The 26,192-nt window shown below is 54.9% G+C and overlaps 2 protein-coding genes across 10 annotated transcripts; one reads left to right on the plus strand and one right to left on the minus strand.

The window, feature by feature from the left end:
* Positions 1-673: 673 nt before the first annotated feature.
* Positions 674-18,392, minus strand: LRRC3C (leucine rich repeat containing 3C). 5 transcript variants are annotated; one of them, XM_070060744.2, is made up of 3 exons: positions 17,992-18,188; positions 3,043-3,092; positions 674-2,680 (listed from the first exon to the last, which is right to left on the minus strand). In XM_070060744.2, the coding sequence occupies exon 3, from the start codon at positions 2,641-2,643 to the stop codon at positions 1,879-1,881; it is 765 nt and encodes a 254-aa protein (XP_069916845.2). In that variant the 5' UTR covers positions 2,644-2,680; positions 3,043-3,092; positions 17,992-18,188; the 3' UTR covers positions 674-1,878. The 5 variants fall into 5 exon arrangements, 2 of the variants coding, with proteins under 2 accessions (XP_069916845.2, XP_069916844.2); XR_016224136.1 differs by lacking the exons at positions 674-2,680; positions 3,043-3,092 and adding exons at positions 12,127-12,448; positions 14,839-15,195 and having other exon boundaries at positions 17,992-18,392; XR_016224137.1 differs by lacking the exons at positions 674-2,680; positions 3,043-3,092 and adding exons at positions 12,127-12,448; positions 14,839-15,191 and having other exon boundaries at positions 17,992-18,251.
* Positions 18,393-18,473: 81 nt separating this feature from the next.
* On the plus strand, positions 18,474-24,440 carry ORMDL3 (ORMDL sphingolipid biosynthesis regulator 3). Of its 5 annotated transcripts, none has more exons than XM_008271421.5 (4): positions 18,474-18,632; positions 21,540-21,738; positions 22,453-22,604; positions 22,999-24,440. In XM_008271421.5, exons 2-4 carry the CDS (start codon positions 21,565-21,567, stop codon positions 23,132-23,134), a joined length of 462 nt encoding a protein of 153 aa, XP_008269643.1. In that variant the 5' UTR covers positions 18,474-18,632; positions 21,540-21,564; the 3' UTR covers positions 23,135-24,440. The 5 variants fall into 5 exon arrangements, with proteins under 5 accessions (XP_008269643.1, XP_051681612.1, XP_008269646.1 ...); XM_051825652.3 differs by having other exon boundaries at positions 18,502-18,706; XM_008271424.5 differs by lacking the exon at positions 18,474-18,632 and adding an exon at positions 18,791-19,159.
* Positions 24,441-26,192: the final 1,752 nt, after the last annotated feature.

The raw sequence follows: 26,192 nt of genomic DNA on the forward strand, positions 1-26,192 counted from the left end.
TTCCCCTGTGCACTCCTTGAGTGACTACACACCTGGCTTCAGTGACTGCCCCAAGCTGGCTGGAACCCTGGTTCAATGGTTTTTATTTTCAGTTGCTGGGTGGGCTCCCATGAGCAGCTCTTTTCCATGAAGGCCATGTGGGTGGGTCCTGCTGAATGGCCCACAGGGTATGAGGACCCTTAGGGTTCTTGACAAGCCTGTTTGGTAATAGGTCACACGGCCTCCTGTGTCTCCCCTACCCCCACCAAGTTCTTTTGTTGACCTTGTGTGCACTTCTGTACATAGCTGTTACCCTATTAAGACGCTTGTGTGTGAGAGAAAAGACAGATTCCTTGGAAGGAACAGCCAGGACCTGGGGCTCCAGGAAGCTGGCCTGGGCTGGCAGATTGGAGACTGCCCACTGATAGCTGCTGCCTGGACGCTGCCTTCTCTCCCTCCTCCCTGACTGTCCTCTCTCAAGGCTTCCTCTCATCCTCTGCCCCGCCAGTTCCATCATCGTCAATCCTAGGCCCTGGCTTCCCTGGCACACACACTCTGGTGTCTGGAGCTGGGAGGGAGGGCAGGCAGGGAAAGGGAGCTGGCACTCAGCCCAGCCTCCAGAGGGAGGTGGAGGGAGTGGGGAAGAGCTCAGGCCCTCTGGCCCTTCTCACCACCGGCCCACACATGTCCAATAAATGAACAATCATGGGGGCTTTATTGTGTTGCTCAGTGAGTTCTGGAGTCTTCCTTGTGCCTCGAGATCTCCAGTCATTCCCAGCTCAGTCCTAGAGACCACTTTTTCCCCAAGAGAAAGGGTTCAAGGAATCCTTCAGTGTGTAGAGAGGGCAGAGAGATAAAGAGTCTCTGGGAAAGGTAGAGGGGGGCCTTCAGTCAGGGGGTCCCCAGTACAGGGCACTGGGAGAAAGCCTGGGGACAGGAGAGAGGTAAAAAGCAAAGAGGAAGTTCTCGGTAGGGGCAGAGGGAGAAGAGAGAAGGAAGCTACAAGGTCTTTCCCAATCTGGCTGCATCCCAACCTTTCTTTTTTAAAGACTCATTTATTTATTTGAAAGGCAGAGCAAGGTAGGTGGGGGGAGAAGAGGGAGAGGGAAAGGTGGGTGGGGGGAGAGATCTTCTATCCACTGCAACCCAAATGGCTATAATGGCCAGAGTTGGGCCAGGCCAAAGCCAGGAGCTTGGAACTCCACCCAGGTCTCCCTGCCATCTTCCACCTGCCTCTCTAGGTTCATTATCAGGGAGCTGGATCAGAAGTGGAGCAGACAGGACTTGAACCAGCGCTTGGATATGGGAGGCTGGCACTGCAAGGGCTGATTTAACCTATGCCACATGCTGGCCCCGGCACCCCAACTTTCTGACCACCCCTCGCCCCTCTCTGCATCCTTTCTAGCAGTACCGAGGGAGGTCCTGGCCCTGCTCAGGTGTTCTCAGTTGTTTTATATTTTCCTTGTCTTTGTACACAGCCTTTCATCTAGGATCCCTCCCTCTTTTCTTCCCAAATTCCCTCTCTGTCTTTAAATGTCAGTCCAAACATGTCTGCAGAGAAGGCCTTGAGACACCCGCACCGAGGGACTGACTCCCTCCTCAGTGCTCCCACGGCTGCGGCTATGTTGGCACACAGACCACCTGCCGTCATTCTCTGTTCTCTCATCCCCCACCACCATGAACCCAGGAGCGTTGGGTTCTGAGTCTAGCACAATCCAGGCAAAGAGTAGGCTCCCCAAAATCCAGGCATCAAAGATGGCGTTAGGAGAAAGAGAAAGAGATCAGGTTTTTAGGGGAGACAGAGGCTACAAGGGTGGGATGGGATGAGGAGATGGGTGGGGTTGCAGAAGAGGCAGAGGGAGTCAGAGGCTCACGGTGGGAGTGTGGGGCCCCCCATCATCAGACCACTGTGCTGAGGGTGGAGGAGTCTTCGGAGCGCATAGGTACCACTGGGGCTCGCTTGAGAGGGCGCCGGGTCTCATCCCGGTTCTGCCACACATAGTGGACCAGATAAGCCACCACCAGTGTCAGCCAGCCCCCCATGGTGACCAACAGGGCCACATCAGTGCTCCGCCGGGCCCCACCACGTCCTGTCCCGCACAGTTCTTCCTCGCCGGCTAGCAGCAGGAACTCCTGCCCAACGAGGTCTGGTCGGGCTCCTGGGCCGCACACAATGCCCGTCCCGGTGCCCGGCGCCAGCCTCACCTGCCTGAGCACTTCCTGGAGGGCACAGTCACAGCGCCACGGGTTGGCAGACAGGTTCACTTGGATCTGCAGTCCCACGAAGGCCTCCACGGGCACCGAGGCCAGCTGGTTGGCAGAGAGGTCAAGGAGGCGCAGAGTGCCCGCCAGGCCCTGGAAAGCAGCCCCTGAGAGGTGTTCAAGGGCATTATGGGACAGGTCGAGCTCCTCCAGGACAGGCAAGTGCTGGAAGGCTCCAGCTGGCACCGATATCAGCTTGTTGGCATCCAGGTAGAGCTTGCGGGTGTCGTTGGGGATGCCGGTGGGCATAGCACTCAGGCCTGCCTGGCTGCAGCGGAACGTCCGCTCACCGGCTTCTTCTGCCACATAGCAGCCCTGAGGATGTACCTGGGGGCTGGGCACGGTACCCCCTGCACATGGCAGCAGCAGGAGGGACAGGAGACAACTGGTTGATGGGAGCATGGCCACAGATTGGCATAGTCCTGGAGTGGACTGGGACCTAGGGGAGAAAAGACCAGGTAAAGGAAAAGCTAACACTCCATTCCAAGAGAACTCCATTCCCCACTGCCAGCTCTCTCCTGCAGGCCCTCTGTGGGGTCTCTTGGGCCTGGGCCCCTCCTCCGGGGACTGAATCAGGTGTGGGTCTCTCAATCTAGGGTTTCTCAGTAGAGTGTTTTGAGTAAAGGATCCCTCAGGCTTGGGACTCTCTTAGGGCCTAATGATTCTAGATGGTTAACTTCCAAAGTTTCTTGGCCCAATGCCCCATTGCTCATTCCTGCCTTGGGGTCTCTAAGTATCTGTCTCTGTCCATGTATTTATTTCCCTCACTGAAATGAAGTATTTTCCTTCCTACCTACCTACCTGGGTGGCGTCCAGCTGGGCCAGGGGGGCACCTGAGGGTCTGGCTGGTACTATTAAGAAGACAAGGAAGACAGATCAGCCACAGGACTTTGAGTCATCCATCTAGACCAGATGCCTGGGTAAGAGGTACCTCTGGCCCCACCTGCTAAGCCCATCACCCCCTTCCTAGTAGTACCCACCCTTCTGCCTGTCCCAGCTCTGTCCTCTTTGCCCTGTGTGCCCCCCACTTCTCCCTCCTCTTCCCAGTCTCTCACCCCTGTTGCTGGCAGAGCCTTCTGAGTTGTTGCCCTCTCCCCAGAAGTAGCCGCCCTGCCGCTTAGCTCTGGAGACCCCCTTCCTCTTCCAGAAGCCCTGTTTGTTCGTAGTTGCTGATGTTGGGGGCTGGGGCCAGAGAGTGTTGGGTTTCCTGGCATGTGACTCTGGGCCCCAGGTGTCGGATACCTGAGCCATGGCTGACCAGGTGATGCCAAGAAAGGGCAGATCCTGGACCCTGATAAACTCTGCCACTGGGAGATCAGACCCCAACCCCATTCCCTGCCTTTGAGCTCCCCTCCCAAGACTTCATGTTGCCGTCTTCCATCACCTCTCACCCCGCAAGGCTGAGACTCTGTCTCTAAGAAGCTTTCTTTCTTGCCCAGAGCCTGGCTGGGCAGTAGGATCCCTGCTTGGCAGGCCTAGTGGGCAGAACTGGGTGGGCCCCATCTCACATCCATTGCCTCCAGAAACATGTATCCCTCAACACCATCTCTCCCCCTACTCTCCTCTGTCCTGCCTCCCTGTCCTGTGACACCCTCATCCCTTGGGAGAAAACTTCCCCCAGTCTTTTTCTTGGAACATTTTCTTCTGTAGAGAGCCTTATCTCCTGGCTCCTCAGTGCCCAGCACGCTGGCCCGCCAGGGGGCGCTGTGGTTCAATTTTGGTTTGTATTCTGTGTGGTTGGTGGACGGTGACTCTAGGAGTTGAAAGGATTTCTTTAAAAGACTGACAAAACCCTGAGTTTTTTTTTTTTTTTTTTTTTTTTTTTTTTTTTTCTGTTGATTTTTGTTCTGGATCAGGACAGACCCTGATTCTCTCTCCGTTTTGGGGGCCCTGGGCTTCCAGGTAGGTGCTTGGAACTCCTCTTCGTGCCTTGGAACTGAAGAGGGCTTGGATGAGTTATTTCTCAGGGCCTCATTTGCAGCCCATGCCACCTCAACACACCATCCTCTCCTAATGTCCACTGTGTGGTGGGAAGAAGGGTTTGAAGCCAGAAGGTCCATTTTAAAAATATTTATTTATTTCGAAAGGCAGAGAATAGAGGGGGGTAGTGATAGAGAACGAGAGAGAGAGAGAGAGAGAGAGGGAGAGAGAGAGAGAGATTTAGATGCTGGTTCACTCCCCAAATGGCTGCCTGCAAAGGCCAGGGCTGCGCCAGGCAGAAGCCAGGAGCCAGAAACTCTCCATCAGGGTCTCCATATGGGTGGTAGGGACCCAAGTACTTTGGCTATCTCTGCTACTTTCCCAGGTGCATTAGAAGGGAGACTGATCGGAAGCAGAGCAGCGAGGACTCGAATTGATGTTCTGCTGTGGAATGCCAGCATTGCAAACAGCAGCTCAACCTGCTGGGCCACAGTCCAGTCCTCTACGTTCTGTGTGTGACTTTGGGCACATCACCTCACCCCTCTGAGCCCCGTGTCTGCCTTTGGACATGAGAACACTGCTGCAGGGTGCAGAGGGTCTGCTAGGGTTGGGCGAATGTGAAGGTCCTTTGTGGGGTGCTCAGCAAATACTAGTTGTTACTGCATTACTGTCTTCCAGAACATGGCCTTCCTCCATGATTTTAGCACCCAGGTCAGGGTTTTCCCACCTACTTCATCTCCTGTGACTGCAGGGGCATGGGTGACAAGGGTCACTGTTGTGATGAGGTCATTTCATCAGGGGTAGGGAATCTTTTTACTGTCAAGGACCATTTAGATATTTATAATATTATTCATGGGCTATACAAAATTATCAGCTTAAAAAATTAGCCCTCTATAGATTTACTGAAATTGAAACCAGCCTGTGGTTGCCTTGGCAGGGCCAGATCAAATAATTTTGCAGGCCTTATACGTCCTGCAGGCCAGACATTCCCCTTCCCCCGTAGCTGGTTCTCTGTAAGTCCCTCGACTCGCAGGTCTACACATCAGCTGCCTTGGCCACCCTACAGCTTTTCCTCCTGTGGTGCCATTATCCCCATACCACCTCCAGCTCGGATTTAGAGCCTTAGCTGGTGACAGAGCTCCAGGGAATGGACCATCTAGTTTGATCCTCTTAAATTATAGGCAGATAAACTAGGGCTAAGAGTGTGAGCAGAGTTACACAGTGAACCAGTGGCCCAGTTTTCTCATTCCTTCTCCAACCACCTCCCATTCCCATCTGCAGCTCTCTTGCCCCTATGCCACCCCTGAGCCCTTGCCTATAACCTCCAACAGTGTCCACGGCCGTGTGTGGACCCCCTGGGTCACTCCTCCTAGGTCAGATGGGTGGGAGGGAACCGCAGAGACTGGGGAGGAGAGATCTGCTTGCAGGAAGATGAGGTCAGGTGCTATGCAGGCCTTTCTGAGAAGAAAATCCTGGCTGGATTTTGTACAAGATTATAGGCTAGCAGGACTGGACATGTAATTGCTGGGCCCAGTGCAAAAGAAAATGTGGGGCCTTTTGTGCAAAAACTGTTAAGAATTCCAAGGCAGCGGTAGCAGAGGGTAAAACCAAGTGCAGGGCCCTCGTGATCAGGGGGCTGGGGCCCAGGGCGAGCGCACAGCTGTGCACTTGTGAAGCCTGGCCTGTCGGTTACCTTTGAACAAGCAGTTTCAGAAGCACATGGTAGGGGACCAGATGATATCAGCTCTGGGCATGTACTCACCCCTGACTCATTCCTCTGATGTCAGCAGGGGCATTTCTCAGACTCACATTTGTCCAAAGAATCAGATAAGATTCATTTTCTACATGTGGGCAGGAGAAGCAAAAATTTTCTCTGTGCATTGCTAATTAGTTAGGCCAGGCACTCTGCTGCTGCATGCTTGGGTGTCCATTTTAGGGTGACGGTGGGCTGTGGGGGTAGAAGGCTTGGGACGTCTCTACCTCCTGATGTTCTCTCACACTGGTCAGGCGGTTTAGCTGAGGCCCATGGGCTGAGCCTGGCTATCAAGAGAGAGAGTTATCTCCTTCTCAGCCTAGGGCAGCTGCCAGCGAAGAGTGGGACTGGGCTATTCAGCACAGCAGCTGGAGAAGCAGGCAGTGTGGGCACACAGGAGAGTCCAGCTGGGCTGCAGATGTGAATAACTAACAGAAGTTACATGCAGGGCTCGGTAAAGAAGTGAGATTTGAAGAAGGGAAGGACCACAGTTAGGACAATACACACCTCACTCTTCTCTGCCGTTCGTTCATTCAGTAGGGATTCCTGCCAGCCCTAGAGGGTTCTTCTAAAAGTTCACAGAAGAATGGAATTAGAGGGTAAGTTTGTGAGGTGGACGTTTAGCTTAGAGGTTGAGGTATTGGTTACGCTGCCCACGTCCCACACCAAAATACCTGGGTTCAATTCCTGGCTCTGGAACCTGCTAATGTGGTCCCTGAGAGGCAGCTGTGATGGCTCATGTTCCTGCCACCCTCGTGGAGGCCTGAATTGTGTTGCTGACTCCTGGCTTTGACCCTGCCCAACCCTGGACATTTTTGGCAATTGAGGAATGAACCAGCACATGGGAACCCTCTTTCTGTCTCTCTGTCACCTCTCAAATTAAAAAAAAAATTAAAAGATAAGTTTATTTTGGTGCAAAAACATTTTTAAGAGGTTTGTTTGTTTGTTTATTTTCGAAAGGCAGAGTGCCAGAGAGACAGAGGGAAACAGAGCGATCTGTCTGCTGGTTCACTCAAATGCCCACAATAGCTGGGGCTTGGCTGGGCCAAAGCCAGGAGCCGGAAACTCCATCTGGGTCTCCCTCAGGGGTAGTGGGAACCCATGTACTTGGGCTATCATCTGATGTTTCCCAGGTGCATTAGCAGGAAGCTGGGTCAGAAATGAAGGAGCCAGAACTTGAACTGGCACTCTAATGCAGATTGTGGGCATCTGGAGAATCGGTTTAACCACACTGCACCACAACCCCTCCCCTAGGGGTTCTTAAGGCACTGGATGTGAAGCAGTGGTTTCCAAAACTCAGCCTGCACATTAGAATCACTTGGGGAGCTTTTAAAAATTAGTTATGCTGGGACTTCATTTGGACCAATTAAATTAAAATCACTATGGATGAGCTCAAGGCACTTTTATCTTTCTAGAGCTCCCTAGGTATTTGTAATGTGCAGCCAGAGATGAGAACTGTCAGTGTAGAGGGAAACATAGACATGTCTCCACATGTCCCCACAACACATTAATGTGGTGTCTTCCATAGCTGGAGTGCGTACAAGCAGCTATGACGCACACAGCATATACATATATAAGGTGGCAGAACCTGCTGGCTGCCTGCTTGAAAGCACTCAGCAGTTTGGGAGTAACAATGTATTCAGCCCCTGAGGACTGAGCCTGATTCACCCTTCAACCCATAAAGTATCGTGGTGCCCACTTGTCCAGCCTCCTCTGCAGCTGGAGGTGGCCCAGGTGTGATGTGACGGCTAAGTGAGACTCTGCTGCTGACGTTTCTGGGACAGCCTGATTTTTGTCATGAGAGGATGGGGCTGGGCTCTGCTCTTTTCTCTCCCACTTTCTTCCTGCTTTGGACACAGTGAACTCCAGCTTTCTTGTGATAATGAGGCAGAAAAGCAGAAAAGAAAATCAAGAGTATTGCTAAGTGTCAGGCATTTGGCACAGCATTTAGGATGCTGCCTACCATGTTGGGGGGCCTGGATTTGAGTCCCAGCTCTGCTCCCAGTTCCAGCTTCCTGCTGGTGTGCATCTTGGAAGGTAGTAGGTTGTGACTCAAGAGGTTGGGTCCCTGCCATGCACTTTGGATTCAGTTCCTGGCTCACCGACCTGTGGAGGATGAACCAGTGGGTAGGAGCTCTCTCTGTCTCTCTGCCTCCCAAATAAGGAGAGTAAATGGAAGTTTTAAAAAGTATCACGGAGATGTTGGCCTGGACATCACTGATCTATTCGACCAGCACCAGCAAGCGCCCACCTCTAGGTTCATTAGGTAAGAAAGACAAACCCCTGCTTCTGTGCTCTCCCCTCGGCTGCACATTAGATTACAGGAGGCTTTGAAACTCCTGGTGCCTGGGCTCACCCACAGAGATTCTGATTGCGTTGATCTGGCATGCGTCCAGGGATGGGGATTTTGAAAAGCTCCTTAGGTGATTCTAATGGCAACCCAGTGTCAGAATCATTACTTGGGTTTTCTGTTGCTTTCAACTGAGAGCATTCTTAACTGGTGTGCCAACTCACCGGGGCTGTGAGAGAAGGCTTCGCTAAGAAGTGTCATTTCAAGGCCTCCAAGGCTGGGTTCCTCAGGTGAGGAAGCAGTGTGTGTACAGGAGCGGGTGGCGTGCAAGGCTTGGCTTCCCGACCACTGAGTGGATGGAGGGGAACTCTTCCTCCCTGGTGCTGGAAACCCGCATGTTCAGCCTGGACAGGGGCCAACTGAGAGGAAGGAGGAGGGGTAGGTCATCTGGGGGCCCATCTAACGCCAGGCTACTGGGCAGTTTAGGGAGGAGGGACAGCAAAGGCCTCTGCTTTGTCGTCCTTTGTGGAAAAGGACAAAGCGTGTATGCATCTTGCATTCCCATCCTTGGACATGCGCTGTGGTTTGTTCAACATACACCTGAGCACCTATTGTGTAGCATCGGGGATGCACAGAATTAAACAGGCAGAGTGGACAGTGAGAGAGAGAGACAGAAATCCTCCCCTGCCGTTGGTTCACCCTCCAATGGCCGCCGCACCGCGCTGATCCGATGGCAGGAGCCAGGTACTTATCCTGGTCTCCCATGGGGTGCAGGGCCCAAGTACCCGGGCCATCCTCCACTGCACTCCCTGGCCACAGCAGAGAGCTGGCCTGGAAGAGGGGCAACCGGGACAGAATCCGGCGCCCCGACCGGGACCAGAATCCGGGGTGCCGGCGCCGCAAGGCGGAGGATTATCCTAGTGAGCCGCGGCGCCAGCCGAGAATTAAACATTCTGCCCACAGGGGAGAAGGGCTAGTGTGCCCATAAACACAGCCACCGGCGGCGAGCACAGGGGTGGCTCCTGCTGAGTTGTTACAGTGGTCAGCGAAGCCCAGAGGATAAAGCAGTGGTCACTGCCCAGCTACTGGAGATAGTGTCACAGAGAGGGTAGCAGGTGAGCTAGGATTTGGGGGTGAATAGGAGTCCACCACATGGAAAAGGGGAGGAGGGAAAATGCTGTAGACTGAGATAAGAGCAAGACAGAGCAAGTTGTTTTCCGGCAAAGGTGAGAAGCTCTGTGTGGCTGCAGTCCGGAAGACCGGCTTCAGTTACACACTCCAGCTCATATTTGTTGGGAATCCACTCAGTGCTGGAGATGCAAAGGTGGGTAAGACATGGAAGAAGCCCCTAGTGGGGGAGTTTATTCACATAAACCCTGGAACATAGCAAACAATAACATTTGCTGTGATTGTGATTAAGGAGGAACTGGCCCTACACAGGGGAAGAAGGTGGTCTGGGGGCAGTAGCCACTCCACATTTCTAGGGGGGAGGGGCCTGCTGGAAGTAAGAACTCAACTGTGGAGCTGACATGGTGCAGTCAGTTAAGCTACCAGTTGAAAAGTTCTAATCCAGCTCCCATTACTGCACCTGGGAGGGCAGCAGATGGCCTGAGTGTGTGAGACCCTGCCACCCACGTAGGAAACCCGGAAGGAATTCTGGGTTCTTTGCTTCAGCTTGGACCAGACCTGGCTGTTGTGGGCATTTGGGGAGTGAATCAGTCGATGGAAGATTCTCTCTCTCTCTGTTGCTTTGCCTTTCTTTTTTTTTTTTTTTTTTTTTTTTTTTTTTTTTTTTACAGGCAGAGTGGACAGTGAGAGAGAGAGACAGAGAGAAAGGTCTTCCTTTGCCGTTGGTTCACCCTCCAATGGCCGCCGCGGCCGGCGCACCGCGCTGATCCGATGGCAGGAGCCAGGAGCCAGGTGCTTTTCCTGGTCTCCCATGGGGTGCAGGGCCCAAGCACCTGGGCCATCCTCCACTGCACTCCCTGGCCACAGCAGAGAGCTGGCCTGGAAGAGGAGCAACTGGGACAGAATCCGGTGCCCCGACCGGGACTAGAACCCGGTGTGCCGGCGCCGCTAGGCGGAGGATTAGCCTAGTGAGCTGCAGCGCCGGCCCGCTTTGCCTTTCTTTTTAAATAAATCTTTTAAAAAACCCTCAATTGGAAGAGTGTTAGGGGTTTTGTCTTGAAGCTACTGGTTTTATATCCATTTCCCTTACATTTCTTTATTTTTTACTTATTACTTTGAAGACAGGGAGAGAGAGCGAGAGCGAGAGCGAGAGAAAGAGAATCTCCCATCTACAGGTTCACTACTGAAATGCCTGCAACAGATGGAGCTGAGGCAGGCTGAAGCCAGAACTGGGACTCTGGCCACCCTACTATCCAGATAGGTAGTAGGGTCCCAATTACTTGAGCCATCATCTACTGTCTCCCAGGGTGTGCATTAGCAGGAAGCTGGAATGGGAAACAGAGCCAGCTCTGGGATGTTGATGTCTTTTGTTTATTTATTTGAAAGGTAGAGTTATAGAGAGGCAGAAGCAGAGAGAGAGAGAGAGATCTTTCATCCACTGATTCACTCCCCAAATGGCTGCAATGGTCAGAGCTGGGCTGATCTGAAGCCAGGAACCAGAAGCTTCTTCCGTGTCTCCTACGCGGGTGCAGGGGCCCAAGGACTTGGGCCATCTTCTACTGCTTTCCTAGGCCATAGCAGGGAGCTGGATCGGAAGTGGAGCAGCCAGGTTTCAAATCGGTGCCCATATGGGATGCCAGCCCTGCAGGCAATGGCTCTACCCGCTATGCCACAGTGCTGGCTCCTGAAGCAGTGTCTGAACAGCTGCACCAAACACCTGTCCCTCCATTACCCTTTCGCCCTGTGGTATTATTCATGGGAGAGAATGTTAATTGTGCAGATCAAAGAATATGAAGACTGAGGGGTTCCTAAAACCCAGGTCTGCCCTTGGTTCCCAGAGGGAGTTTCCAGTTCCCAGGTGTTGGTTTGGCACGCTGGCCAGCTCAGCCCTTTCCCTTTGCAGCCCAAAAGAGCCAACGGCCAGCTGGTGAGGCTGGCTGGCCAGAGTGCCCAGGGGATGCTCCTGGCTCTCCCTGCTCTGGGGTTCTCTGGAGGTTCCTCAGTGCTCCTTTGGTTTCACCCTTGCCCCACCCAAACAGAACACCCCAACTGTCAATGCAACAAACTGTTCTTTCTTCCCTTCTGGAAGCGGGATGGGCAATGGGTCAGGAGGGCTAGTGGGAGTGGGGCTGTGGCACTCTCGCCCCCAGGGGCCAGGGCAAGGTCTCTGGTTCTGATGCGCTTTCTCCCGGCTTCCGTGATCCGGGGAGTGTGTTCCCTGTTTATCATCCTGCTATCCGGGCCTGTGTGGGTGTGTGTCTGGACACGCCCCTGGCAGGGGAATGTGGCTGCCTCAGCAGACCCAGGACACCCAGAGGGCAAGGAGAACCTGTGGCAGTGGCTCACTCCACTCCAAACACACCTTTCATAAAAAATTTAGCAGTAATATCACATCACACAAAGTTTGAAACTTGAGAAGGAAAGAGATCACCCTGAGTCCCCCTCTATCCCAATACAAGATCTTTTTTTATTTTGCTGAATTTCCATAGCCTAGTAGAGGCTCAGATATTCAAATGTGGAATTAATTGATAAGACACCACACATATGAGCACCCGTGTGCCAGGTGTTGTTCTGAGTGGTTCACATTTACCCGATTAATCCGAGGTGATATTATCCTGATCACCACTACCCCTGCTTGGAAATGAGGTTACTGATGCACAGAGAGCCTCGGTGACCTGGCTGAGGTCACACAGCTGTAACTAAAGGAGCTGGGCAATACGGTGCCAGGATCTTACTAGTGCTGCTCCATTTTTGCTTCTCTTAATCAGTAATGCATATGCGGGTTTAGAAAAACTTTCTTTTAAAAAAGATTTATTTATTTATTTGAAAGGCAGAGTTATAGAGAGAGAAGGAGAAACAGAGAGAGATCTTCCATCCACTGGTTCACTCCCCAAATGGCCCTCAATGACCAGGGCTGGGCCACGCTGAAACCAGGAGCCAGGGGCTTCCTCTGGGTCTCCAACATGGGTACAGGAGCCCAAGAGCTTGGGCTGCTTTCCTAGGTGTATTAGCAGGGAGCAAATGCGAAATGGAACAGCTGGGTCTCGAACCAGTACCCATATAGGGTGCTGGCATTGCAGGCGGCAGCTTAACCTGCTATGCCACAGTGCTGGCCCCTAGAAAAAACATTTAAAAAAATTATTTTATTTATTTGAAAGGCAGTGTGACACAGAGAGGGACAGACAGAGAGAGATCTATTCCCCAAATGGCCACAATGGCCAGGGTTGGGCCAGGCTGAGCTGGGAGCCTGGAACACCATCTAGGTCTTCCCCATGGGTGGCAGAGGCCCAAACACTTGGGCCATCTTCCACTGTCTCCCAGGCACATCACCAGGAAGCTGGATCAGAAGCAGAAAAGCTGGCACTCACTGGGGCTCCGATATTGGATACTGGAATCACGCATAATGGCTTAACCCACTGTGCCACAACCCTGGCCCCCAGAAAAACTTTTTATTAGACACAATTCACACATAGAAACATGGAGAAAATAATATAAGGAACCTCACATCCCCATGACACAGCTGCGTTATATACCACCTCAGGGCCCATCTTGTTTCTTTTATAGCCACAAAGCTCCAGCCAGATTATTTCTGAGCAAATCCAGTCATTGTATGATTTCATTGACAACATTTTACTATAAACTTGTAAAAGATAAAGGAGATTTTAAAATAATTTTTAAAAAAGATTTATTTATTTGGAAGTCAGAGTTACACAGAGAGAGAAAGAGAGATAGAGAGAGGTCTTCCATCCACTGGTTCACTCCCCAGTTGGCTGCAACGGCTGGAGCTGTGCCAATCTGAAGCCGGGAGCCAGGAGCTTCTTCCGGGTCTCCCACGTGGGTGCAGGGGCTCAAGGACTTGGGCTACCTTCCACTGCTTTCCCAGGCCATAGCAGAGAGCTGGATAGGAAGTGGAGCAGCCAGGTCCTGAACAGGCACCCATATGGGAATATGGCGCTTCAGGCCAGGGCGTTAACCTGCTGCGACACAGTGCCGGCTCCAAAGGAGATTTTTAAATAAAACAAATAAATAGGGGCCGGCATGTGGCACAGTGGGCTAAGCTGCCGCTTATGATGCAGGCAACTCGAGTGCCAATTTGAGTTCTGGCTGCTTCACTTCATATCCAGCTCCTTGCAAGTGCATCTGGGAAAGTAGCAGATAGCCTAAGTGCATGGGCCTCTGTACCCACGTGGGAGACCAGGATGGAGTTCTAGCCCTGGTTGTTGAAGCTATTTGGGGAGTGAAACAGCAGATAGGAGATGTCTCTCTCTGTCTCTCCCTCTGTCACTCTGCCTTTTGAATAAATCTTTAGAAAAATTAATAAAAATATATTTTAAGGGGATTTCCAATGGTCATTTGCTATTTGGGGTTTTCTTTCTTTCTATGAAGAATTATTTAGGGGCTGGCATAAGCCTCTGCCTGCAGCGCTGGCATCCCTTATGGGTGCCGGTTCATGTCTCAGCTGCTTCTCTTCTGATCCATCTCTCAGCTGTGGCCTGGAAAAGCAGTAGAAGATGGCTCAAGAGTTTGGGCCCCTGCACCCACGTGGGAGACCCCGAAGAAGCTCCAGACTCCTGGCTCCAGATCAGCACAGCTCCGGCCATTGAGGCTATCTGGGGAGTGAACCAGCAGATGGGAGACCTTTCTCTCTTGTCTCTCCTTCTCTCTGTAACTCTACCTCTCAAATAAATAAAATCTTTAAAAAAAGAATTATTTATTTATTTGAAAGGCAGAGTGACACAGAGAGAGGGACAGAAAGAGAGACAGAGGGAGCGAGATCTTCTGTCTGCCTGTTTACTCCCCAAATGCCTGCAGCAGCTGGGGCTGGGTCAGAAGCCTGGAACTCCATCTGGGTCTCTCCCATTGGTGACAGGGACCCAAGCACTTGGACCATCTTCTGATGCTTTCCCAGGTGAATCAGCAGGGAGCCAGATTGGAAGCCAGGTGTCCACGACTGGAACTGGCACTCCGATATGGGATGCTGGTATTGCAGGCCCTTCTTTTTTTTTTTTTTTTTTTTTTATTTAATGAGCATAAATTTCCAAAGTACAGCTTATGGATCACAATAGCCTCCTCCCCCCCGTATCTTCCCTCCCATCCACAACGCTCCCCTCTCCCACTCCCTCTCCCCTCCCCCTTCACATCACGATTAATTTTCAATTATCTTTATATACAGAAGATCAATTTAGCATATGTTAAGTAAAGATTTCCACATTTTGCTCCCACACAGAAACCCAAAGTGTAAAATACTATTTGAGTACTAGTTATAGCATTGATTAAACACCTAAGAGTGATTGTATATTAATTACAGAGTTCAACCAATAGTTTTTTTTTTTAATAATTAAGCTCATGAAGAGCTGTGTCTGTTTCAACCAATAGTTTTCAGTAGAATATAAAATGCATCTTTTGTATTGTTGTGGCTTCCCCCCGACCTCCCTCCCTCCCGTGGCCCTCCCCTCACCCACTTCCTCTCCCATCCCGCCCTTCATCACGTTTCATTTTCAATTACCTTCGTATACTGAAGATCAACTTTAGGCCGGCGCCGCAGCTCACTAGGCTAATCCTCCGCCTTGCGGCGCCGGCACACTGGGTTCTAGTCCCGGTTGGGGCACCGGATTCTGTCCCGGTTGCCCCTCTTCCAGGCCAGCTCTCTGCTGTGGCCAGGGAGTGCAGTGGAGGATGGCCCAGGTGCTTGGGCCCTGCACCCCATGGGAGACCAGGAAAAGCACCTGGCTCCTGGCTCCTGCCATCGGATCAGCGCGGTGCGCCGGCCGCAGCGCGCTGGCCGCGGCGGCCATTGGAGGGTGAACCAACAGCAAAGGAAGACCTTTCTCTCTGTCTCTCTCTCTCTCACTGTCCACTCTGCCTGTCAAAAAAAAAAAAAAAAAAAATGAAGATCAACTTAGTATATACTAAGCAGGGATTTCAACAGGTTGCACTCACACAACCGAACCAGGTATAGGGTATTGTTCGACTAGTAGTGTTGTTTTTGAGTTTCATAGATAAACATATTAAGGACAGAGATCCTGTGTGGGGAGCATGAACCCAGTGACTCCCGTTGTTGATTTAACAATTGGCACTCTTATTTATGATGTCAGCAATCACCCGAGACGCTTGCTATGAGCTGTCTAGGCTATGGAAGCCCCTTGAGTTCACCAACTCTGAATTTGTTTAGTCCAGGCCATATCACAGTGGAGGTTCCTTCCTCCCTTCAGAGAAAGGCGCCTCTCTCCTTGATGGGCAGGCCCTTCTTAAGCTATTTTGTATCCTTATATATTTTTTTTAATATAAACTAGCCACATAGTTTTCACAACTGTATCCTAAATGGCTTCATACTATCCCATCCAAGAGATAGCCATATTTCTTTCAGCTTTCCCCTACTACATACTTTACTAAAATGAACATTCTCACATGCCACAGATTTTCCTGTACCTTTTCCATGGAATGGCTTCCTTAGAACAGCTACCTGAAGTGGAGTCGCCACTCCAAGGCATGGATGCTATTTTGTCCAAGAAGTTACAAGTTCCCCAGCACCACGTAAGAGTGCTGTCACTCGGGGCAGTAGGTTAATCCTCTGCCTGCGGTGCCAGCATCCCATATGGGTGCTGGCTCTAGTCCCAGCTGCTCCACTTCCCTTTTTTTTTTTTTTTTTTTTTTTTTGACAGGCAGAGTGGACAGTGAGAGATAGAGAGAAAGGTCTTCCTTCTGTTGGTTCACCCCCCAATGGCCGGGGGTGCACCACACCGATCCAAAGCCAGAAGCCAGGTGCTTCTCCTGGTCTACCATGTGGGTGCAGAAGAGGAGCAACCGGAACAGAATGCGGCACCCCGACCAGGACTAGAACCCAGTGTGCTGGCGCCACAGGTGGAGGATTAGCCTATTGAGCTGCGGCGCCAGCCTCAGCTGCTCCACTTCTTCTTTTTTTTTTTTTTGACAGGCAGAGTGGACAGTGAGAGAGAGAGAGACAGAGAGAAAGGTCTTCCTTTTCTGTTGGTTCACCCTCCACCGGAGCAGCACCGCGCTGATCCGAAGGCAGGAGCCAGGTGCTTCTGGTCTCCCATGGGGTGCAGGGCCCAAGCACTTGGGCCATCCTCCACTGCACTCCCTGGCACACAGCAGAGAGCTGGCCTGGAAGAGGAGCAACCGGGACAGAATCCGGCGCCCCGACCGGGACTAGAACCCGGTGTGCCGGCGCCGCAAGGTGGAGGATTAGCCTAGTGAGCCGCGGCGCCGGCTGCTCCACTTCTAATCCAGCTCTCTGCTATGGCCTGGGAAAGCAGTAGGAGATGGCCCAAGTCCTTGGGCTCCTGCACCCGTGTGGGAGACCAGGAGGAAGCTCCAGGCTCCTGGCTTCCTATCGGCGCAGCTCTGGCCGGTGTGGCCATTTGGGGAGTGAGCCAGCAGATGGAAGACCTATCTCTGTCTCTCCTTCTCACTGGCTATAACTTTCAAAAAATAATAAAATATATATATTTTTTAAACGAGTGCTGTCACTCATTCTGAACAGTGCTCTGGCCTATTCACAGCTGAAGGATGCTTGGTGAAGACATGACGATTTTAAGAGCCAAAAGTTAGGGCAGGAGGAAGATAACAACAGGGACTCTGGCTAAGTAAAGCACAAAGTGATCTACAATTTACGGCAAACCCAGGATGAGTCAGAGCTCTGTTCACTCCTGTTGTGGAAAACAAACCAATGAACCAAGCTTGATAACAGGAGTTATTAATAGAGTTGACATGTCTGGTGCTCTTTCTGTTGGAACCTGCACTAGGCTGAACCCTAGTGACCAATCGGGTGTCACAGAGATGTAAGGAAACTGGCAAAGATCCAGACAACTCCAGCAACCCAAAGGATGAAGGAGAATGCCAGAGAAAAGTCAGAGGAGACAACAGACATCTCTTTTGCCAAGGAGGTTTCTGCGAAAAGGACTACACTCAGTTGCTTGCTTCTGTTTGCAGAAGGTGACCCTAAGGAGCGGGGCCTGTACAACCCCAGTGACACTAGTGGAGGATACAAGGCAGGACCTCTTCAGTTTCTGGGGTGGTTAGTTAGGTCCTGGTGTACCTGCTCCTGAGTCATTGGCCCTGGGGATTTTTGAGAAGCTGCCTGTTCTGCTCCGGGGGATTCAGACACCTACTTGCCTGTCCACGAGGTGCCCCTGGAGTCTCACTCTAGCTGTGTGACTACTGTTTCCAGGAAGTCCCCCAAGGACAGCTGGGGTCCGAGGGAAAATACTCCTCAGCTTGTTGGGGTCTGCCTTGTCCTTCTCGTCCCCTTGCGTTCAGGGTAGGCGGGTGGGGGTGGGGGGTGTCCTGGCAGTGGGGTTGGCATACCGTGACGTCATCTGATCCTGTTGTGCTAGAGAGGATCCAGAAAGGTGGGCGGGGGAGCGGAAACTACCCAAAGAAGGCCCTCTTGCGAACACGGAGACTGGGAGTCCAGGTCACAAGAACCACTTCAGCTTCCTACAACACATTCTTTTGAACGGGAGATAGGGTTTTCCAGGTGTGGAACTGGACATTAAGACTAGTTAACTTGCCTAGGGTCACCGCTGGTAAAGGAGTGCCTACGCAGTGTCTTCCCGACACTAACATCTTGTCTCCTCGCCTTTAGCGTCCGCAGAATGCTGACCAGCGCCTCCCACCCAAAGCCACATGAACCGACCTGAGACAGAAAGTCAAGCTGGTAACTATTTATCAAGGAATCTCTCTATGACATGGGTCCGTTCTGACGTCTGATGCAGGAGACTCAGGATGCGGCCCAGCGAGTCCGCTTCTGGAGCAGCCAGCATGGGGCCAGGTCGGAGACAGCGTAGCTGTAGTGGAAAAACCCTGCGCTTGGGGTCTGAATATCTGACTTCCGGTCCAAGCTGGGGCCGCAAGTTACTTAAAACTCCCAAGTTTCTTCACCTGCAAAACCGGGGCAAGGGTAAACCACACTGCGCAGGCGCAGAAGCTGAAACTGCTACGCACCAATGGAATACTGTCGAATCTTCCTGTCACGTCACAGTAAGACCCTCGCCCCGCAAGCCCCCCGCCAGGCCCGGCCCAGAGCCGAGGAGAAACTACGACTCCCAGGAGGCGCCGGGATAGCACGTACAGAGGCAGGGAGAGAAACTACAATTCCCAGGAGGCACCGGGCGGACCGGCGCGGGCCGGTGACGTCGCGGGGGCCGGCGCGGGGAGCTGATTTGGCTGGAGCTACCAGCAGGGTGGCCGCCGCCGCGGGTTGTTACAGCTGCTGGAGTAGCAGCGGCCCCCGCCCCCGGGCAACTCTCCCGGGCTCTCGACCTCCGACCCCGCGCGGTGAGTCCCAAGCGGACGGCCTCGGAGTGGCGGAACCAGGAGGCCCCGGGGCTAGAGGAGGGGCGAGAGGGAAGGTGGGGGCTGCTGGGTTGGCGTCCCAGGCTAGAGGAGCCCCGGGCGGGGGTGATTGGGTCGGTGGGCGGTGCATCTGCCGAGGAGGTGCCCAGAAAGGAAAGTGGGAGTGGGAGTGGGAGGCCGGGCGGGGGACGTCGGCAGGAGCGGGAGGCTGGGGTTGGGGGGCGGGGAGCGGCTGAGCCTCGGGGATAAAGGTTTGGCTGCTTCGAGGGCTGGTTGAACGCGTGGAGATGGGGGTGGGGCCTTGGACTTGCTGTGAGTTCCCAGGCCGGGGAGCCGAGCGGAGGCCGTCCCGGCCCTGAGGTCCCACTCAGAAAACCCCAACAACAATGGTCAGGACTCCGCCTCCTCGCTCCTCCCTCTGGCTGGGTTAGCGAGGGTTTGCCTTGGTATTCGCTTCTTTCCACTCCCACCGCCCTCGCGAGTGCGGGAGGCTGGGCCAGAGCTGAGAGGTGAGCAGCTGTGGCCCTGCAGGTCGGAGGGGTGGGCAGAATGGGAGCGGCGCCGGGCCGTGCTGCCACGGACGCCAGATTGGGGTCTTCAGGGTACAGGCCTGGGTGTTCCGTGATCCTCACTCAGAAGGCGGGAGGTTCGCTCTTTAAAAGGCTGCCCTTCCTTGGGGGAGGGGAGGGGGAGCGCACACCTGGTGGCTGCCCCGGGGCGCACTCTGTTCGGCCTTGGCTCAGGTGTCCGACAGACTGGCTGGGCTGGGGTGTTTGTGTTTGGAGCCAAGGGGGAGGGGAGGGGAGGGAAGGAACGGAGCCACCAGCAGAAAAGTAGTTAACAGAACAAAGTTGCTGCCGGCTCTGGTTTGAAGCAGGTTATGAAAGCGCACCAGGGCTGGGGCTGGCAGCCACCTGCCAGCGGTGGCCGCAGAACTTCCCAGCCTGGGCTGCTGTGGACCTGCCCTGCCTCTGCCAGCCCCTTCTCCGGTGTCTCCGCTTCTTGCTGGTGGAAGTGACATGTGCCTGTAGCCACAGGAAGATCCCAAGAGTGCTTCCTGGCTGCCCGTCTTTTTCTTAGCTTGTTGACTTTTTCTGTCTTTTGGTGAGTCTCCCTGGGTTTTCTGCTGCCGGGCCTCAGGTTTCCCGTCTCCCAGGGTGTTAGCGAGGACCTAGGTTTAGGCCTCTCATCGGGCTTTTCTGGGCTGGAGGTTTTTCTACACCTGTACCTCAGTAGGTCTGGGGCAGCAGTTTCTGGTCAGACGTGGGGAGCTCTTTCCCTCTCCTCCGCCAGATGTTGCCCCTCCCCGCAGGTGCAGGCTTCCTGCAGGAGGCGTCCCAGGAGCTGTGCTAGGGTAGCCGAAGCCCCAAGGCTCGGGAAGGTACACAGCTCTGGTTTTCTGGTTCCTTGGGCTTCTGTTAGGCCCAGTTATCCAACCTAATGGGCTGGGTTGATGGCCCCAGGAGCGTCTTGCAACCAGGCTGCACCTAGGCCAGCTCAGGTCTGTTTGCTGGGAAGGCGTGCTGTGGGCCGTGTTTCCCCTGAGTTCTCTGCACCATAGCTGTCTGAGAAGAGGAAACTTGCTTCCATTCTCCTGGAAGCTAGGAGCTGACTGCTCAGCATTCCGGCCTGTGTGCGAGCTTGGCTAGGGTCCTGGACAGAGACAGGTAACATCTGAGTTGGAGGTGGCCACCGTGGTGAGGAGGCAGCCTTCTGGGCACTCCTGGAATATCTCCACCTGGGACCTGGGACCCCCTCCTGCGTTCTTCGGAAAGGGGGGACTGCGACCCTGGTGATGACCTCAGGGTCGTTAGCAGGCAGGATCCTGCCTCAGGTGGGGTGGTGAGCCGATGCACAGGTGCCCTTCTGCTGGCCACAGGGCCCTCAGTGGTGTGGGGCCAGCAGGCTCTGCCCAGGGGGCACATCATTACCCTCCCTCCCATCTCTAACTTGGCTCCTCCTGCTGCACAGCATCCACCATCAGAGCTGAGCAGGGAGGGCCGGCCGCTGGGCAGGAGGCCACAGGTGCTGGTCTGTGTCCTCGGAAGAGGGGTGCTGCTGTGAGTTCCAGCTGCCTAGGGGCTGTGGATGGCGGCCATGCCCTCTGTCCTCAGCTCCCTTCTCTGGTAGGGAAAAGGGCCTTGGTGGTTTGGCAACAGAGTGGATGGCATCACAACGGTGAGCCCAAAGGGCTGCCAAATGGATAAAAATGTTTTGGAGAGAGAGCTGTCCAGGTCTGGGCAAAGGGTGTCCTATCTCTTGGTTTCAGCTTTCTTCCTCCTCCTCTCTTTCTGCCCTTTCAGTCTTCCTGGACTGGGGCTGGGCGAGATCCAGGATTGGAGAATTGAGGGCGGTGGGTGGAAGCGGCAACCCCCAAATATATTTCAGCCATGGTGGCCTGTGCCCACAGGCCTCATCTGCTTTTGCCCCTTATGGAAAGGGCTTAAGGGTGAGACCCTTAAGGGCCCTGGGTGAGACAGGGTGCAGCAGGGGTTATGCTCTGTGAGAATTCTGGGGGGGCTTTCTCATTTGCCTACTGCTGTGTAGAAAGAGGACCCTTCTGGGAATGCCACAGGGAGTGGGACTGGGGGACGGGCACTCACTTGTCTGCCCTGGGCTGGAGGCCTCTCGATGACTTGTCTTCCCAGGCCCTGCTGGGTGGGACACGGTCCTCCTGGGATGCTGCATCGGGCAGCCTGGTGTTTATCCCAGCCCGGCAGCGAGTAGCACTAAGGCCGCATGGACTTTCTTCAGCCTCGCTGGAGAGTGAAAAGAGTGAACGGGTGGCATAGAGTTGTCGAGAAGGGCGAGCCTGCCTGTGGGATGTGGAGGGAGAGAGGGGGCAGGGAAAGTGGTGTGACCTGTCTCACCGGCGCTGCCTGTTTGCAGGGCCGCGGAGGAGAGGGGCGGCACGATGAACGTGGGCACAGCACACAGCGAGGTGAACCCCAACACGCGGGTGATGAACAGCCGCGGCATCTGGCTCTCCTACGTGCTGGCCATCGGGCTCCTGCACGTCGTGCTGCTGAGCATCCCCTTCGTGAGCGTCCCTGTCGTCTGGACCCTCACCAACCTCATCCACAACATGGTGAGGGCCTGCCCTTGGCCACGCGTGGGCTGCTCCCTGGCAGGGCCGCGTGTAGGAGGAGCCTGCTGGTCAGGGGCCAGATGTCAGGCTGATACACTCAACAACATCTGTTGCCAGAGCCCAGGCCTGCCTCTTATCTCCCTGCCCCACTCCCCCTGCTGAGCTGGGTTCCAGCCGTGCACATCGATAAGAAGAATCAAATTAGCAGATTTGTCCGCGTCTCCATGGTAGGGTGGCTTGTGGGCCTGGAAGAGAGGCTGTGGAGGGCTGAAGCCGGGGCTCCAGGGTGGCCTCAGGACATGGAGTGTGGTGTCTAGCCAGGTGCAGAAATGCCCCTTTCTCCCTTTTCTCCCTTTCCCAAGGTGGGTCTCAGATCAGTCCCACTCTGCGTTGCCCTGCGCCCTTACCACCTGCTGCCTGTACTCTTGGGCACATGGGGATCTGCACCCCTCCATCAGCCTGCTCCCAGGGGCCTAGGGGCCAGTCTGGGCTGGAGGGCAGCATTTCCGTGTCTGTTCTGCAGCTGGACCCCCCCCCCCCATGCTTTCCTCATGCCAGGCCTGCCTTCTCCCCAGGGGGTCCCACTTCCTTAGCCAGGCTCCTAGCTGCTTCATCCTGACCTTCAGCCCACATCCCCCTGCCCAGCAGGCGGCGGTTCCCCGTCCGTGTGACTGACGTGTGGATGGAGGAACTGAGCCAGCCTTTCCCCTGCAGGGCATGTACATCTTCCTGCACACGGTGAAGGGGACACCCTTCGAGACTCCGGACCAGGGCAAGGCGAGGTTGCTGACCCACTGGGAGCAGATGGACTACGGGGTCCAGTTCACAGCCTCTCGGAAGTTCTTGACCATCACACCCATTGTGCTGTGAGTGCCTTGGCTGGAGGAGGACCCCAGCAGGCAGGGCAGGGCTGGGGGAGCCCGGAACCCAGTCAGTCTTAACCCCTCCCCGACGCCAGCCTCTGGCATATGGACAAGCAGAGGATGGACAGTTGGGAGCTCTGGGGTCCCAGGCTCTGGGCTTAGCTGAGCCTTGGACACCTGTGGTCCTGTCTTTTCCCAGCAGGAGCTTCCTTCCTGCTGGTGAGATGGGCCCATAGTCCTGGGTGACACAGAGGGGCCTCTTCAGCCTGGGCGTTCCTGGCGTCCCACTTCTGGTTCTGGGACCCTGTCCTGTAATCCTCAGCTGTCAGGTCGTCCAACCAGGGCGGGAGGAAGAGGCCGGGACAGTCTTGATCTCTCTCCAATCTTCCCCTCCCAGGTACTTCCTCACCAGCTTCTACACCAAATACGACCACATCCATTTCATCCTCAACACCGTGTCCCTGATGAGTGTGCTCATCCCCAAGCTGCCCCAGCTCCACGGAGTCCGCATTTTCGGAATCAATAAGTACTGAGGGTGCAGCGCCTTCCCCTGCCCAGGATGGCCGGGGAGGGCTGAGGGCCTGTACTGCGATACTGAAGCCAGAAGGAGCCTCTGGACGCTGCCAGAGATGGGGGCCGAGCCTCTTGGCCTGGTTCCCCCCTGCTTCCCCCAGTAGCCGACTTGGAGTAGCTTGTAGTGGGGTTGGGGTAGGCCTCCCGGGCTCTGACCCCTTCTGATTTTTTTTGATCTTTTCCTTTTGCCTTTTGAATAAAAAGACTCCATGGGGGTGGTCATAGAATGGGCTGGGCTCCTGGGCTGAACATGGGCCTGCGAGTTTGGGACAAGAGGTCAGGGACAAACCTCTGTCACTTGTTGACCCTCAAGTAGCCAAAGCACTTTAGCCCCTGCCAGGGGTGCGGAGGGGACGGTACTTTCACCCTTAGGTCTGCAGGGGGCCGCTCAGTGGGTGCTGGGCTGCACGAATGCAGGCATGTGCGGCGCCTTGAGAGCTGCCTCACGCCAGTCTCAGTAGCCGGCCTGGGTGCTGGGTGGGTGGGAGGAGGGTTTGCAGAGGGAGGGCGGGGTGGGTGCAGTTGGCCTGGTCCTGGAGGAGAGGTGGGGGCTGCTGTGTCTCTGGCCCTGCCGTACGGGTGCAGGGGAGGAGCTGAGGCCTAGGGGCTGCCTGGCAGCAGGGGGGTGGGGCTGTCTGGGAGGGAGGGCTGCAGGCTGGGAGAGGGCGTTTACCCAGCCTGGGCTGGTACTAGGGAAGGGAGGCTTGCTCAAGCAAGTTTAAAGCTCTGGGGCTGGCGTCGGGGATGGACACAGGCAGCTCCCGTCCCATGGGAGTGCTGGGAGGGCTGTGGGGAAGCCGTGACGGAAATGGTGGGTGGGGGGGCCCTTCTGTAGCCCCTCACCTGGTAACCTCATGCAGACGCGCTGGCCGGGGCTCCCGGGTGGCAGACCCTACTCAGGGCCAGTGGACTGCAGAGTCCTGTGGGATCCGCGCTAGGACAGGGCCGTGTGGGGGACTGAAGGGGCCTGTAAGCGCTGCCTCCTGGGCCTGAGGAGAGACAGGTGGGCGGAGCCTCGGCGGCTCCCCTGTCACCTAGGGGTGGTGTTGCTTTAGAGAAGGTCTGGGCCCTGTGCCCTCTCTCAGAGGCCCGAGGGAGGAGGGAGGTCACTGGCCCTGTGTTCTGCCTCCCGGCCCTCCATCCCCCACCCCAGGGATCATAGGGAACTTTCACCTCAAAATCTTTCTAAGCAAAGTGTGAATAGGATTTTTACTCCCTTTGTACAGTATTCTGAGAAACGCAAATAAACGGCATCGTGTTCCTGTTTCTGCCTTGTTTGACCTCTGCTTCCTGGAGGGCCCTGGGGCAGGCGGCGGGGTGAGGGCAGCAGCTCCTGCGGCGGGTGGTGGGGACGTGGGTCTGCCCTCTGACAGGGTGGTAGGTGGTAGGGTGGATTCTGGAACAGAGCAGAGGAGGCCTGCGGGGGTGCCGAGGGAGCTGGCAGGGAGCAGGAGTCTGCTGCTGGTGCCTTTGCTTGGCTGTTCTCTGATGGGCCTCGTGCCTGGGCCCTCACAGCCAGGAGTGGCCTGTGCCTCGGCCAGGCGGGCTCCATTCAGCCAGGGTTTTACAGATGGGGCTGGGGTCCGACTCCCGTGTCCCGGTCCAGTTTCTCGTTCTCACTGCAAGGCCTTCCTGCAGTGGCTTCTGTCCTGGGAGGCTGCGCTTCTCCTGGCCTTTCCCAGAGGGACTTCTACTGGGAACATGAGCCGGAGGGTGGAGGGTGTCGGGAGGCTCACAGGGCAGGAGAGGGAGGAGTCCTGTAGCAGAGGGATCCTTATCTCCTGAAGGCGCCATCCTTGCAGGGAGTTCTGTGTGGCATCATCTGTTCCCATGATGGGTACAAAGTCCCAGCTGGGAGGGAGGAGCTGTCCCCAGCCACCTGCGCCCCCCTCTGGCCCTGGTCTAACATTACAACCTGGCACGGGGGGGGGGGGTGGTGGTCAAGGGGAGGGTGGTGTCTGTGCCCAAATCCAGTCACCAGCCCCCTCCCCGGGGATGTCCCACACTACACTGGGAGAAGTGCAGCCTCTGGGCTCAGTCCTGAAAGAGTGTGGCCAGAGCGTAGGGCAAGGTGCCTGGGCACACCAGCACGATCTGGCTTCAGATCCCCCCTCTGATGCTTGCTAGCTGTGTGGCCGTACCCCCTCCCAGCCTCAGCCCCTGTTGTACAAGGATAATGACACCTCCTAGGGAGGTTGTGTTAGCACAGTGCTGCTGGCACCTAGTCAATGCTGAGTATATGGTGGCCATATTATTATTATTACACTGTTACCATCATTGTTTCCGGAAAGGTTCTTTCAGAGCTGAGGGATGCACAGGCCAGAAGACAGAGTGGATACACCCCGGTGGTAATCTCTGAGGGAGGACCCAGGGGTGTGGCCAGGGAGGTGGGTGAAGAGACTAGGTGGTCTCAAGGAGGGCCGTGGGAGTTGGTGGGGAGGGGCCCCCAGTGCACTGTGTTGGCCCCGCTATCCCCCTGCAGGTGTTCTTTGCTGCTGTTTGGGTCTTCATTTGTGCTTGCTGTAGCATGAGCTGGTTCCGGTTGGATTACTCTGCCCATATCCCTGGCACAGGCCTGGCCTTATTGCCTGCTGGCCACTGGTGGATGGTCACCAAATCCCATTCCAAGCTCTCTGAGCTGCCCAGCCCAGGGCTCCTGTCTCTGTGCCATTCTTTGGCCCAAACTCGCTGAGAATATTAAGGATCTTCCACCCATGCCTTGGTCCCAAGAGGAAGGAAGGGGTTCTGGCCTTATCTGCCTCCTGTCCAGCTGTAATGGGGTACCTGGCCCCACCAGCCTTCCAAGAACTTCCAAATCCCTTGTTACAGCTTCTGAGACTCAGAGGAACTGTGCCGAGATCTGACAGAGGGGCTTCCTACAGTCTCCATTTCTGGTGAGTAGCTGAGGAGAGAGGAGGTGGGTGTCCCCGATGTGGGCCTGTGGGCCTGTCTTTCCAGACAGCTAGAAGAATTGCCAGGTGCGAGAGAGCGGAGTAATGGCGACCACACTGGGGTCAG

The sequence above is a fragment of the Oryctolagus cuniculus genome, chromosome 17 (genome assembly GCF_051225735.1).
Source record: "Oryctolagus cuniculus isolate XC-2025 breed Fujian yellow rabbit chromosome 17, ASM5122573v1, whole genome shotgun sequence".
Taxonomy (NCBI): domain Eukaryota; kingdom Metazoa; phylum Chordata; class Mammalia; order Lagomorpha; family Leporidae; genus Oryctolagus; species Oryctolagus cuniculus.